General features: G+C 37.6%; 1 protein-coding gene across 4 annotated transcripts in view; it reads left to right on the forward strand.

Moving 5' to 3' along the window:
• LOC122641987 (probable NAD kinase 1) overlaps nt 1–10,592 on the forward strand; it is a 44,437-nt gene extending 33,845 nt beyond the window's left edge. For 3 of the 4 annotated variants that reach the window (XM_043835354.1, XM_043835355.1, XM_043835356.1), the window contains exons 8-11: nt 4,306–4,379; nt 5,504–5,582; nt 7,324–7,631; nt 10,004–10,397. In XM_043835354.1, the coding sequence (XP_043691289.1) occupies nt 4,306–4,379; nt 5,504–5,582; nt 7,324–7,631; nt 10,004–10,312 (770 nt within the window). In that variant the 3' untranslated portion in view covers nt 10,313–10,397. Of the gene's footprint in view, nt 1–4,305; nt 4,380–5,503; nt 5,583–7,323; nt 7,632–10,003; nt 10,398–10,537 lie in introns of those variants that run through there. The other variant, XR_006330001.1, reaches the window with a different exon arrangement.
• The last annotated feature ends 5,877 nt before the right edge of the window (nt 10,593–16,469 follow it).

A 16,469-nucleotide genomic window follows, 5' to 3' on the forward strand; every position in this document is an offset into this window, starting at 1 on the left:
GTGTGCAAACTTAAGAAGTCGTTGTATGGTTTGAAACAATCTCCCAAGGCCTGGTTTGGGAGATTTTCAGATGTTGTTCTGGAATTTAGGATGACTCGGTGTGGCAGTGATCATTTGGTGTTCTACCGGCATAGTAAGGCTGGCAGGATATTTTTGGTGGTATATGTAGATGATATAGTCATCACTGGTAATGATGTTGAAGGCATTAAGCAGCTTAAGTTACATTTGCAGTGTAAATTTCAGACCAAGGATCTTGGTAAGTTGAAGTACTTTCTTGGAGTTGAGGTAGCTCAGTCTAGTAAAGGTATTTCTCTCTCCCAGAGGAAATATGTTCTTGACCTGCTTTCCGAAACAGGTATGCTTGGGTCTAAACCTTTGGATACTCCAATGGACCCAAATTTGAAGTTGACAGCTGATAATGGTGATGCTCTTGATGATCCGAAAAAATATAGAAGACTTGTTGGAAAATTAAATTATCTCACTGTGACTCGACCGGATATTGCCTTTCCGGTTAGTGTAGTAAGTCAATTTCTGTCATCTCCTAGGATGTCACATTGGGATTCTGTGATTTGAATTCTAAGATACCTCAAGAAAGCTTCAGGTTGTGGTCTACTCTACATTGATCATGGTCATGGACGTGTTGAGGGATTTTGTGATGCTGATTGGGCTGGTTCTCCTGTGGATAAGAGGTCTACCACTGGATATTGTGTCTTTGTGGGGGGGGGGAATTTGGTGTCCTGGAAGAACAAGAAACAACCAGTAGTAGCAAGATCTAGTGCAGAGGCAGAGTATCGGGCTATGGCACAGGTTACTTGCGAGCTGATGTGGATGAAGCAGTTGTTGACTGAGTAGAAATTTACGACGGAGTTACCTATACAACTGTGGTGTGATAATCAAGCTGCTATCCATTTAGCTTCCAATCCTGTGTTTCATGAGAGGATGAAGCATATAGAGGTTGATTGCCATTTTGTTCGAGAGAAACTACAAGAAGGTTTTATTGCTCCACAACATGTTCGTACAGGGGAGCAACTTGCTGATATTTTTACTAAGTCCTTGGGAAGTGTGAGAATTGATTATATTTGTAACAAGTTGGGCATGATTAACATCTATGCTCCAACTTGAGGGGGAGTGTTAATGTGCTTTGGGTACTGTTCACGTGAACAGTGTTGTGAACAGTACTGTACACTGTTCACGTAAACAGTAACTAGAAGATGAGAGTTGTTAGTCAGGGGCAGTTTGGGAATTTCTCTTGTGTGTTAGTTCTACCCTATTATTAATAATATTGGTGAAGAGGGGAGAACAATTTTCATTTGATAGTTCTCCCCAAAGGATTACAGCCACTTCTCTTCTTCTTCATCTTCTTCCTCCATCTTCTCCATTAAATCTGGTTTTATTTACAATATGAAATTAGAAAGTTTTTCAAAAAACAGATTTAGAAAGCAGTTGGAATTAGCAATAGATCTCAGAAATCCAAAATTAAACAAATAGAAACTTCCAAAGAATAGATACCGATGCTGGAATTAGAAACTAAAGCTTGACAGAAAATAGCAACTGATGAAATTGGAAACTAAACTGAAAATAGGATCAGATTACAGAAATAGAAGCCAATTTAGAAATTTCCCAAATCAGAAACTGAATTTAGAAACCTGCAGAAGCTATGTTAAGAAAATAGAAAACCAGTTGATCAGAAATTAAAAACTCAAGGTTTAGAAACTGAAGCTGCAATCGATGGCACTTGTTAGTGGATTATTTGATCCTGCTGTTGGACTGTGGTTAGACAAAAGAGAGAATAATCAAAAAATACAGCAGAGAACTCCATTATTACAGCAGAAACAGTCCACGACCTAGTTGCTGGTCTGCAACCAGATTTGACTACAAGACTTAAGACGAAAGGTTAATGATAGTAAAGTGATCAGAACTGAAGAATGATATCAAATAAAATAGAAGGAACCTTACCAATTGCAGGAACTGGGAAACCAAGAACTGACTTGATGTTTGAATAGAAGAAGATAATGGAGGAAGAAAGATATGTAGGTATCTCACCAACTCCAGCCTTGACATCCCACCAGGGTTTCCCTACTGCATCCCACTGTAGAGCAGTTTTGAATCCCACCAAACTATGCTCCATCTCTCGTAGAACTCACAAGCTCAAGGCTAATCTTTTTTTCTCCCCTCAAATCAATGGTAGTGGGCATAGTTCAAAAACTAGGCGAAATTTCAAATATTTCAGTAATTTTGAACCCCCGAGACAAAACATCATACGAAACGTCGAAACCCAAAATAGACAATGTTTCAACCATTTCGAATATTTCGGTCATTTCATTTTGGAAGCTCGCTTATTTCGGTCTAAAAAATGCACCGTTTTTTGTTGAAATTTCGGTTAACTTGGTCATTTTGTTTCGGTATTTCACTCATTTCGCTCATTTTGGCCTTTTGCACCCCAAAATGGCCAAGCAAAACTCATGGAAAAAAAATACAACGTTTCTGCTAAATTTCAAGGTTTCGGTTGTCTCAACCTGGTTGAGACACCGAAATGAGACGAGTTTTCGAACTATGGTAGTAGTTATGATTCCCTATTATTACGGAGAACCAATTTGGTTTTATGCTAGGAAGATCCACAACAGGAGCTATTTACCTAATTAGGAGACTTATGGAAAGATTTAGAGATTGCAAGAAGGATCTCCATGCGGTCTTTATTGACCTAGAAAAAGCTTATGACAGGTCTGTCCCTAGAGAGTTAATCTGGCAATTACTAGAGAAGTATTTCAAGTAAATATGTGGGCATAGTTAAAGATATGTATGATGGTGCGGTGACAAGTGTAAGAACTGTGGGGGCCAAAGTAGTGAATTCCCAATTACAATTGGGTTGCATCAAGGATCAGCTTTAAGCCTTTATTTGTTTGCACTTATCATGGATGATTTAACCAGAGACATTCAAGATGAGGTTCCTTGGTGTATGCTTTTTGCTGATGATATTGTTTTGGTGGATGAGACAAAAGCAGGGATTAACGCCAAGTTAGAGTTATGGTGATCAACCTTGGAATTAAAAGGTTTTAAGATAAGTAGAACGAAGATGGAGTATATGGTGTGTAACTTTGGTTACATAAGGACAGATAATGTGATGGAGCATCCAAAGGCCTCCGTTGATGGAGTTGAATACAGAATTTGGATTTGGATTGTTTAGCCAAGAAAGCTTCCTCTTTTCTCTATCTCCTCCCTTATCCTTCTCTTCTCTATCTTTTCTTCAGGTAATGTTCACGGTGCTCTGCTCACAGGTACTGTTCAGCCCCATTACAACCCCCATCTTTTTTCTTTCCTATCTTCTTTCTTTCCCCAATGTAGGCTTCTAAAACCAGCAAATCAGAAAGCCTTGTTCAACCCTGGTTTATCAGGAAAATAGTTCAGCAGCCGATATGATCTTTGATTCCTAATCTGGAATCTAGGTTGGCTGGCTGCATTGCATCAATGGTGCTACTATGCGAAGAGTCAGGCATATGGTGTTGTATAGGACTGACATGCTCATAGTTGTCATGGTGGTGGCCACTGGCAGGTGCCTAGGCAACAAGGCGGTGGCCAGAAGTCAAGGTGACCTAGACGTGCATAACAATGTAACGTGATATGATTTCAGCCTTTCAGGATGACTAGATACATTATAGGAGTAATCATTAAAGGGGGAAAAAAAAAAGAAGGTACAAAAACAAAAAGGAAAAAGAAGAAGAATGCATCAGGAAGGAATAAGGAGAAGGAGAAGAAGAATTAAAAAGAAAAAGAAAAAAAGAAGCCATCCAGAAAGAAGAAGAACAAGAAGAAAAAAACCACAATATACAAAGGCATGCACCTAGGTCACAAGCCTGCCCAAGGTGGGCACCTCTGTGCAGACAGAAAGGTGTGGCATCTATTGTCCTACAATTTAAGCAGTGGCAATTTAAGGGTTGAGGAGATTGTAGTAACACCACCAAAGTGAGGGAATATCTTGGGGTTGCAATCAACATGAATCCTTTGGATTCTTGGAGATTGAATAACCAGCACCAAAGACATTCCTTGCTCCAAAATGAATTAGCATAAACTTAAAGAAGCTGTGGCACTGCCATAACCAGGCCTAGTAGGCCTAGTAGCAGATGACATCCCATCTCTTATTTATTGTCAGCTTCACATAAATAAATTGTGCACAAGAAATTTGTGTAGAACCTTCAGGCTTTAAGATAAAAAACCTAGACTATTTGTTTTCTGATATTATCTCATCAAATTAATTAGTTTCCTTTGAGTGGAATGTTCCTTTTAAGTTTCTGTTTCATTATTTTACAGATGAGGAAGTACTGCTCCTACACACCAAAGTTGATCTTGTTGTAACTCTTGGGGGAGATGGAACTGTTCTTTGGGTATGTTTTTATTTTTCTAAAACTTAATGTAAGATTTATCTCTTGAAAGAGAAAATAGTGTAGCATTTTATCTAAGTAAATACATGAAGATTTCATGTTTTTCTATTTCTCGTGAATGCTACTTGTTCTGTTGATCTTACTGGAAGCCTAGCTAGTAATGTGAAGTTTGAGTGTGTCAATAATTCTAAAATGACTTACTAGTGGCTTAGTGTCTGTACAAGTTATTACTAATTTACTAAATTTTGGATGTGTGGTTTGGGGGTTGATGGGTCTGATCCTCCATCCTAACTATTTGGGGTCACAGCGCTTCAAAGCAGGTTATGTAGTTGATGAGTACTGGTTTGCCCTTAGGCCATGTGACCTCCTGCAATCTGGTCATGGTTGTTTTGGTTGTAACCGCATATCAATGTCTAATTCATAAACCGGCCTCTCCATAGATCAGATTTAACTCAGACTGATCTATATCTGAATTCTGAACTGCTTATGATTTACATTGACATGCTATTGTCCAATCCGGTCAAGATCTGTTCCATTTCTTGCCATGTGTAGTCGAATTGTGTATTATGTGTTCATTTCAAGTTTTGTCTGATTAACTTAATCTTAATGCTTGTAGAGCTTAAGATTCAATTCAATGCTCTAGCAGTTGAGAAGGATAAATTGAACCCTATTGAGATGTACTATTAAACCAAAATTGGGGTTATCTGCTAAGTACTATGGTAGAAGAATTGACAAGGGAATAGAGCATCAATCCATCCACAGTCCACACAGCAATACTCATCCATTTTTTTTATTATAAAACTTTAAAAAAAATAACATCTTTCTGTGATAACTTCTGCTAGTATTTACTTCGTTCTTTATGATCAAGTCATCAAGATATGAATAATTTATTTGTAAGTTTACCATTTTCTGAGCTTGCTGTGGCCATTTTAGACTAAAAGGAGCTCTCTGTGTTATGATGATTATTGCATTAAGGTGGAGTCTGTTGATACATGCTCTCATGTGATGAGCTTTTACATTACCATAATAGAGAAATTACTGCCAAGTTGATATTTATTCATTTGTTTTAGGATTTTCTTTTTGAATAAACCATGAGTAGCACTTAATAGTCTGATTTGTGTCTGCAGGCAGCGTCAATGTTCAAAGGACCAGTTCCTCCTCTTGTCCCATTTTCCCTTGGATCTTTAGGCTTTATGACTCCATTTCGTATCCTTCATCTCTGTTCAAAACTATGTTAATCCAGTCAAAATGATTAATGTTTGAAAAGTAAGTCATGCAGATATAGATTGCTTTCATGTTAAATGCATTTCAGTGACTGATCTTATCTAATTGGGAAGTACCTATGTTTCTCTGCTATTAGTTTGAAGTGGCTATTCTGGAAAAACCGTGGCATTTGCAGAGCAAGTTCTGTTTAGCCATCTTTTCTTATAATGATGATGAAACTGATGCAGATTTTGGTTACTTGATTTCGTAGTTGTATTACATTAAAGAGGCAGCTTTCATACAGGAATTAACTGAAGTATTTCATATTAGAAAGCCTGACAGAGCTTGAGAATTGAGATATTTGATTTCCATGATAGCTTCATTAAAATGACATTTTCTTTGCAGGCAGACCTGGCAAGCTAGCTAGAGCAAGTTTAAGAAACTAAATCAGACGATGTTTAATTAGATTAATGCTGGCTCGTCCTTGCTTCTCTTATCAATGAAGGGATATGCTATTTATAGATTTTGTTTTATCTTCCATACAACCATATTCTTCCTTCCTCCATGGTTCGAGAACTTGGTTTCAGTACTGGTTTCGCTCAGCCAAAAAACCGAGTTGGGCCGAGATCTCGGCGAGTCGGTGCCTTTTTTAAATGAACTCGGTTGATGGTTTCGGTGGGTTTTTTGTCTAGTTTGGTCATGAAAATTGGTATACAACCTATTTTGTGTCAGTTAAACACAATGGCACTATCAGATTGTCCAAAATCAAAAGTCCAAATAGGAGTTTGACTTTGGACCCTAGTTTGGTAGGCTACGATGTACTAATAGGCCCTATTCTACACATAATTTAGTAATTGAAAAAGCAATCAAAACATACAATTAATATAAAACAACTTAAATACGCATTAGAAATGTAAAAGTGTAAAATAAATTTGTTGAAAAATGGTTTACCTTGTAATCCTCCAAACTTCTTTGGATTTGTTGTAGATGTAGCAAATTTGATGTTGGATGAAGCTTCTCCACGCAATCCAATGAATTATCGGTGGAAAATGGGAGCAAAACCATGCAATTTGGGTTTTCTGTGTGTTCTCTGTCGAGACCAGCGAGAGTAGCAAGATCTCGACTGGTCTCGGTCAAGATCTTGAGCTTTTATATGGACCAGATGATTAAGTGAACCGAGATCTCGGCCAAGATATTGTAAACCATGCATTTCGCCAGTCATCTCATCTCGCCTTTCCAAAAAACCGAGTTATTAGCGAGATCTCGCCGAGTTCTTGTTCCATTATGATAGATTATGATAAATTATGTTAGAAAATAAAGAAGGCTGTGGGTTGAGGAGGAAAAATAGAGAGGGGGGGGGGGGAGCTAAGGTTTTACCAGCAAGGTTACAGCAAAATACAAGTTCCCATGATCCGATTTTTTTCCATTTGAAATCATCAATTGAGGTTCAACTGCTTTTTGGTTCATCACATCTTGTTATGGAACTAATAGAGAAATAGCCTAATTTGTCCACATATCCACTAAATTGCTTCATAGTTCCCTGAGATTGTTGAAAGACAGGTAACCATTGTTTTGATTATTAATCCTGCAGCATGGATTTAGGTAAATACTGTTTGATTAATATGGAAGTAATTCTGTTACATATAGTGTCCCTTTTACTTTTATTCCTTTTTGAGAAAATATTTCTTTGATTATGTCTACATGATATACAGATGACACAACAGTAATCCTTAATAGTTTATAGAAAGTGAACAGTACAAAGAATACCTGGATGCAGTCCTAAAGGGACCAATTAGTATCACATTACGCCACCGGTTGCAGTGCCATGTTGTCAGATGTACAGCCAAAGATGAACTAAAGACAGAAGGACCTTTTCTTGTCCTGAATGAGGTTACAATTGACCGTGGTATTTCCTCCTTCCTCACGAATCTGGAATGTTATTGCGACGATTCCTTTGTGACATTAGTTCAAGGGGATGGATTGATCTTATCAACAACATCTGGAAGCACTGCTTATTCACTGGCAGCTGGAGGTTCAATGGTCCATCCACAGGCAAGTCCCAACAGCATCTGTTCTTATCATCATTAATATATCGCTGTTGACTTGTTATCACCAATACTGTGTATATTGTATTGGAGAATATTATCCTGCTAGCATTTCAAGATTAAAATTTTCAAAACTAGTTTGTAGTTATTTCATATTACTATGAGCATCAAGCCCTGGAAACTAACAGGGTTCAGTTCTGATGGGTTTTGGACCTTATATTCCTCACATATCTTAAGGTTCTAAGTTGGGACTTAGAATCATGTTAACGTGAGCATGTCTTAATTGTACATTTTGTTTTGTTGGTTTTGTTTTGGCTGAAAACCAAAAATTTCATTTTGGTGGCCTAAATGAAGTAACTAATTCATTGAAAATTTTCATTATTGTGCTTTGGATACTTCAGTCGTTTTCAATGATCTGGGCTAAAACACATGCAGGATTTGGAATATTTTGCATTAAAAGATGATCTTAATGGTTAATTTCTTTCATCTAAATTGCTTTGTTAAAATCTGAGATTTGAGGCACATATAAAGAATCGTGTTTTGTCCCAATCTTTGAGATCAAAAGAATATCTTCTTAAATTTGACCTGGTAGATGTGATATAGTCCCAATCTTTGACATCAAAAGAATATTTCTTAAATTTGACCTGGTAGATATGATATAGTATCACATGAATGTAGCATATTCAAGTTAAAATGCTATATTTAGCATTAAATCTTGGAGAAAGTTTTCCTTCTCCCATGGTGAAGGATTCACCCATGATCTGACCGCCATTATTAATTCCCCCCACCCCCATTGTATGAAGTCAGAATTGCCCCCCACCACCCCACTATTCCCCTATGCCCATCCAACAGATCGATGAAGCAATACTGCCCCCTTAAATCCATCATCTCTATGTTTATTATTGGTCCCTGAAATATTTCACTGAAGCCACCAAAGTATGGAAACATGTCATTTATGGGACCAAGCTGAAACCAGCATCAAAACAAAATTCATGACTAATTGACATGGTCTTGGAAGGTAGATATCTAAGATTAACAGGTATTCAACCTCATGGTATCTTGGATGTCACTGGCTCCTCCTTGTCCTCATTTTCATTTATGGTGTATTATTATCTACTAGTTCCTGACAACTTTCCTCGCAACAGTGTGTTTGATATATAATTGTTTTTAAGGATTTCATGAACTGTAATTGACTAATCATTTTGCTGCTATTATCTTGTGGCAACAAGACCCTATCTGCAGTAAAAGCTATGTTCTTTGAGTAGTTGATTTCTCATGTAAGATAGGAATTGGCATTAGTTGAACTCTTGCTTTGTAGGGACCAAGAAACATCATATGCTACCTGAAATTCTTTTGATAGGGATAGACTGTAGAGTTGAATACCATTGCAAGAGAAACATGGGATGGAACCTGATCTGACTAGCCCCTTTCAAAGTTCTTAATGAAGGGCTTCAACAAAAGTTTCGGTCCCAATTTGATAAAAAGCCTTTTACAAGTTTCCTAATTCTATGTTGAGACTCTCATTCAAGGTTGTAAGCTTTTTGGAGGGTTTCTAGGTGACACAGTCTGATCGTTTTGATTACGGAGAAACATAATGAGCATGGTTTGGCATCTTGGATATTAGTTTCTTTTACATGTGTAGACAAAGGATATTTTATTAGTTATTTCTTTCTATTTTTTTGTGCATACTCATTTTTATTGATTGACATTGAATTATGTGCCGGTGTGCCCATAATAGACCTATAAAGATTGGTGGAAGTAGGGAAGATGTGCCTTTGGAATGCTATGTCAATGATGGATGCCAATCCCATTAAAGGGTACATCTTACTAGATTATTTTATTATTTTCTTTCTTTGGTCATTCGCCCCTTCCCCCCCGGAAAGTGATATAAGGCGTTTATGATGGTTGAGTGGCAAGGCCAAAATGAGTGAATCAGGATGAGTGCCTCTGGGGAAACATCTAGGTTGTAGTTGACAAACTAGGATGAAGTTTATAGACATACTGAAAAAATAAATAAAAAAGATGAAAGCGAGGCTGAGATAAATGAGTTAAGGTAGCCCTAATAGATCTATGCCCCAACATAGAATGGAATGGTGGACAAGAGTCACTTAGCTGATTAAATAGTAGTGATCATAGTTGAAGCATGATGGTGATGATGTAACTCATCTTGAGGATTTATTAAATCTGGAGCATAATTCATTAATTCTTGCACCAAGCATTTCTTGTTGTATATCCCCCACACCTCCCTTGTTTGTAGCTGGCTTCTTGTTGTACTTTAAGTCTTTAAAACCCAAAAATGGTGTAGCCCAACCTTGATATATGGTAATAAAACCATCTAAGGTGTACCATCTGAGACTTTCTAATTTTGCTTTAGTGCAGGTTCCTGGCATTCTCTTTACACCAATATGCCCACATTCTTTATCGTTTAGGCCTCTTATACTACCAGAGTATGTAACATTGAGAGTGCAAGTGCCTTTCAAAAGTAGGGGGCACACATGGGCATCATTTGATGGCAAGGACAGGAAACAGCTGGCACCTGGGGATGCACTTGTTTGCAACATGGCACCTTGGCCTGTTCCGACGGCATGTCAAGAAGATTCTACCAAAGATTTCTTGCACAGCATTCATGATGGCCTCCACTGGAATTTGAGAAAAAACCAATCATTCGATGGTCCCCGAGATTCGTAGTTGCTGATGTTCATTGGAAGCATCTTATCTGCAACATCCCTGATGGTGCGAGGATTTATATCACGTCCGTAACTGTTGATTTAGAGCTCATCATCATCATATGCTTCCCGTCGTCGTCTTGTTTTTTCTTTTTTTGAAAGGGAAAGGGGTGCTGGTGATTATATGCTGTTGCTGCATCGAGGGAAGTCAGTTATGATGTAGGTCAAAGTTCATCTCCTTTCATTCAAAGAAAGGATTCTACATCTGTTTGAGATATGTCTGTTTGATTCAGAATAAGATTAAGGATAAAATTCTATGTAAATCAGTCAATGTATGTCTGTAATGTATCATTAATTTGGTCAGCCTGTCCTCTGTCTGAACCTGCTTGACTGCACACATCATGAAACGTTTGTTATAAAGAAAAATTACAAAAAAAAAAAAAATTAATTATCACACAAAATGGCATGAAATCATCTCTCTCTCTCTCTCTCTCTCTCTCTCTCTCTCTCTCTCCACACACACATGTGGGCACGCATACAGATGCACCAATGTACCCCAACACAGAGTCATGCATGAGCCCAATAGAGCCTGGGAAAAGATGTATTCGAACACTGCCCGGGGATCTTGGGTTAGTTTCTTGGTAACAACTTTCAACAAGCAAGGTGTGATCATCCTTATGCAACCATGCTTTGTATGCTTTCTTGCTGTTTTATTAATCTCCCAAATGATCATACAGTCACATTCGGCACAAAATTGATCCTATGGAGCATTTTTTTGTTGATTCCACAAATTTAGTTTGAATATTTCAAGCAAAAATTTTTCATTTCTCAATCTAAGAATCTCTTCCTAATTTTATTGGAAGTTGTATAGTAAATATATCATTATACTTGAAAGAGTCATATCGAAATTACATGCACTTTAGAAAAGTAGAATAAGATTCAAATTTGCATTTTTTTTTTTGTTGTTTAATGGGTTTTAACAAATCAGATCTGATCTTGGCCATCGGGAATTCTATAAACTAAGGGGTATGGAAAACTATATACATTTTTGTGATGGTTGGCTTGTAAGTTTCATGTGGCTCACAAAACCTGTGAATTTAGCATTTTCTTTTTCTTCACTTGTCATCAACAGATTTACTCTAATACTAACCTGAATTGAACTAAGATGGTTGAGGTGTTCTTCCAAGTTGATCTTAAACTTCAATAAAGAGAGATTTCAATACAACTGAAATAGAGGAAGAGTACTAATAACAAAAGAAGAAACCACTAACTGAACTGAAAATATCAGTATTCTGCAGGATGGCATAAGAGAAACAAAAGTAAAGGCTGAAGGAGCTGTGAAAGTTTTTATTACTAAGGAGCCTTAGTGGTGAATAGTGGATGGTTTTGCATGTTTTCCTATTCTTTGATTGTCATTATATAGACTTCAGCTTTAGAGTTCTTGCATCTGCAAATCTTATTCATGTATGTTTTGTAGAACATATTGGGGGGTTTTAGGGCCTTTTAGAAGCAAGCTTTTAGGAGGCAGGAGGTGGGATCAGCCCATAAGACTGCTCCTCAGAGCTTCTCAGGTTGGAATCAGAAAAATTTTAAACCAACACAACCGATTGGTCCAGCCATGGTTCAAATAAGCTGAATCGATGGAGGCCGATTCTGATTCTACCATAATGAGTCAGATCCCTAGAAATTGTTCAATTTTTTGAACTAAAAATCGGGTTTTGCCAATTCTCGGCGATTTGATTCTGATTCTGATTTTGATTCTGATTCCTCGAACAGTGGATCCATGTCCTTGCCTATTAGAAGTTGGGTTCTGGACACCAAAAGCAGAAGCTTGATAAACTTAGCCAAATATGCCCTTCATCTTCTCCATCTTATCCTCAGAAAGTGATCTTCCTTTCTACTTAGCCAATTATGTATGCCCTACATCTTCTCCATCCTATCCCCAAAAGGGATCTTCCAATTCTGACCATTTGTCATGAATCAATCACACATGGTGAAGCTTTCCTAATAAGCCTATGCTACTAGTGGGGTTGGGGATTTATTTTAAGACCAAAGCAAAACCACTTTGTTTCTGTCCAAATCCCACTTCATCTTGACTCCTATTTTCTTTTGAAAACTTGAAATGTATGTTGAATCATGTTAATGGACCATCTGTACTGTCAAATCTTTACCATCAGAATTACAGACTCTACATTCAAAAGTGGAGCTAATGTATCTTTTCTTTTTCTGGTTTATTACCTCCTATCTCTGTAGTAGTTTCTGGGAAACTTTACACCACTGCACAAAAAGTAATCTTTGGAGATGCCATTTCCTTCTTTATTACCATCTCCAAGGTCCAAGTAAACCCAACACTTGAAGTCATCTAAAATCCTTATAAGATCAACGGCCAAGATCAACCAATTTGTCTATTCTTGAGATTGCCACGTGGCTTCTCTCTCTCCATAGGATCAAAGGGGTGGAAGATTTTTAGTCACAAGTCACAAGTAGTTTTACATACAGTTAGGTGACGATGACATATGTCCTTTTACTTTCATAAATGTCCATTAAAAATACAAAAAAAAAAAAAATGACATTTATGATTCCATAAAGTGTACACGTAAGGATGGATGATCCAGAGTCCAGACTCAGCCAAACAACACCTCATGCAAGCATGGAAAAATCTAGACAAGAAGTTTGGTGTAGTTTAGTTTCTTTGCCAAATGGGCCACTAGTTCATGCACGATCAAATACTTATGAATTTATGATCATGTTGACTTGACTTGAGCACTTCAAAATTTTTTTTAAATGGTTGGGTCTAGCATTTGCATACATTAATACTAAATATATAATACGAACACTTCAAAATGGTTGGTCTTGTATACTATCTTATTACTATATATTCGTTGGATCACTTTAAAATGGCTGTTGGTATGAAACCATCACAGCCGTCCAATGTCAGCACACATGGATTTGAGGTCGGCCATCCATCAGATTGGCATCAAATGTAGTTCGATCATACTATTTCAAGTACTCTCATAGCAGATGAATGGTTCATAATTAATGACCATATATGGGATGGGATGGGATGGGATGGGATATCGACAATCTGATTCTGACCTGACCTTACAAGTGTGTTATGAACCATTATGATTGAGTTGAACTACGTGCCTTGGTTGCAGCAGTAGTACTAGTTTTTAATTGTTACTTGTTGCTCTTATTAAGTTATTATTGCAGAGAAGCTTAGCTTTGAACATGGTGAAGCTAGTGCTATTGTGCATTAATATTTCTAGTTTTAGGGTGCGGAGGTCTTTTTGTTTCGCGCTGTGTCTGGTGCAGGTATATGCTCACACATAGCACCGGTTAAGGTGTTTGTACATTAGATTGGTAAAACCTTATGGGGGTGTTATGTTATCCCTTTCAATGTGGATCATTATCGTCTCCTGTTCTTTATTTGGTACAGTGATCCAGTTCCTCTCATAGGAGATGAAAAATGATGACCTAATCCCATGATCAAACACACTGTCCGAGGGAAATTAAAACGTCATTTCCATCTCCCTATGAGAGGAACCGAACCACTGTATCGAGCAGAGAACAGAACAAGGAAAAAATTCCTCTCAATGTACAAGTAAATCATGAAAACATTCATTTTAGTTCAACGATTATCTTATAATATTCAAGGGATTAAGTTTTTGTTTCACTTTTGGGGTGAAAGAGAAAATCTCTTCACCACGTCACTAACTTCCATCTCCTATCCTTCATGGTTCAAAATACCTTTATGCAATCCAATGGAAAGTTCAGAAGGGGTGGATGTTTACCATGGGTGGAGATAAAATGGATCAAATATTCAAGTCCTAACTCGGAAAATATGTGGTGTAGATGACGGAAGGCTTGAAAACGGACGGCGAGGATTCTTTTAATGGTCAGATGTAAGACATCACTCTTATTAACTGACAAAATTGGGTGTGCTCGTTAAGGAGATTCTTTCCTAAACAGACCGTGTGAGAAGAAAAAAAAAAATTTTCTTTGAAGTTTTTTTATTTTTTCAAATGGCCTCAAAGTTGGATCATCTTTTGTCGATCTAAGATGCATGCCAAAGTAGGAGTAGTTGTATGGTAGAACCACTTAGTAAAACCATCCCAGAAAAAAAATCCTCTTCAATTCCCTAAAAGTGCAGTACACTGCAGTTTGGGGCTAAGAGCTCAACACGTGGAAGATGTTAAATCCAACAGTGCCAAGTTAGAGAAGAAAGAAAGAAAAGAACTAGGTCGTACCGTTGGATTTTGCATCTTCCACGTGTCTAGCTCTCAACCCCAAACTGCACCTTACTACACTTTTAGGAAATTTGAGAGGATTTTCCATATTAAGGATTTTAGCCCAGATCCTCAATTTGAAGACCATTTTCAAGGTCGTCTACTAGGCACCATAGATTTAGGCATCGGTTTCGTATAGAATGAACCTAATACGATGGTATCGGTACTTGATCGATACGGATTGGTCGATATAGTATGGATGTGGCTTTTTCTATTTAAAAATTGAAAAAGTTTTGTTTTGATTTGGAATCGGACCAATATACACCCCCTCTTACAATCAATATGTCAATAATACCCGTTGCTGTAAAAATTGGATTTGCTTTGACGTGGTACCGCATTTGCCTGTCAGAATAATATACAAGACACAAGAGAGGACCATAGGTGACTCCGGAAGACTCTCTCCAATGCCTAAAGTAATTTCTTCAACAAGAAGGAGTGCAAAAAGCTGGTGAATTTAGTCCATATATACCAGTTGAATCTGTGAGGCAGATTAAAATGAAAAGTGAATTTTCGGGAAGAATCCCAATAGGGAAGGTTTCCTCAAATTGTCCGGTTACAAGATTGGTCTCCTGGTTAAAAAGTGCTTAGAAGGGTGCAACGGAAAGAAAATCCATAATATGGAAAACCCGGATTTGATATGGATCCTTTGTTGGATAGGAGGGGAGTTTCAATCTTGTAAGGATATTTGACATTTTTCGTGATTTACGAGTCATTCGTGCCATATGTCACATACTTATTGGTGGGTAATATTTGTGTGTATCAATACCTATAATATCAGTATCGGTGGTGAGTGATACCAAAACCGATACCATGAATTAAAAATCTTGCTTGGCACCACTCTAGGAAAACATGATAAAATGTGTTTTTTAGAGTGACTCTCAATCCTTAAGGAAAAGGAACTGGTTATTGTTCAAACAAAACACCTAGAGTAGGGATCCATAAGGACCGACCAACATTTTAATGGCTTCCACTCAGGGAAAAAAAAAATTACTACTTTATCAAAGGCTCCAAAAAGATAAATTTCATAAATCAGAAATTCAGATTTTTCTCTATTTTTCCAATAACTACGTGTGAGAATGTGGCTCATCGGCATCAACAGAGTCAGCTCGAATCGGGTTCTTCACATTCTTTTATTCGATTCTGAAAATCCCACAAATCTCGATCACAGTTAAAGAAAATTATTATGATTACTCCCTAATCTCAAAAAATCATTCTATCTATAAGTCCCCAAATTTGGGCTTTTTGACGAACTTTAATTAATTAAATAAAACCAAAAGGAATTCCAGGCACGTGGTGCACGTGCAAGGTAACCATGTCGTACTTAGTATGGCCCCACATAGATAATCTACATCGTCGGTTAATACTATTAGGATACCAAAATTTGTGGACAGAGGCAGTGTCGGTTCTGTAATTCTGTAGTTCCGTAAAGTACTAGATCATCCAATTACTTATGATGGTAGGTGTAGTGGAAGACAAGAGCCTTAAAGCCGGGCGGAGGAGCTTTCTAGGTCAATTTAAAGAGAGACAGAGAGTGAGATGGGGGTTCCTGAGTTCTGACCTGTCCACTTTCTCTCTCTCATTTCCTCACACGTGTCAACCGTAACTCCAGCAGAGTTTACTCTTTCATGCAGCGAAAATATAGTACATCAAGAAATCGTCCTTACTTCCCATCATCCATTAAAAAGGAATATCTAATCTTTGTACCTGAGAAGAGAAGTAGAAACACATTTGAACCGTTAGATCCGAAGCCATGTATATGTTTCCCTGATCCATCGTAGTATCAGATCTCAAGCTCGTGAGCTACTGTGTCACACAAACACGTCTCCACGCTCTTCTGACGCGGTTTCTATATTGGATCTTCTTCCTCGTCTTTCACTCTGGTTCATATGT

This window comes from Telopea speciosissima, chromosome 10, assembly GCF_018873765.1.
Source record: "Telopea speciosissima isolate NSW1024214 ecotype Mountain lineage chromosome 10, Tspe_v1, whole genome shotgun sequence".
In the NCBI taxonomy this organism is placed as follows: Eukaryota; Viridiplantae; Streptophyta; class Magnoliopsida; order Proteales; family Proteaceae; genus Telopea; species Telopea speciosissima.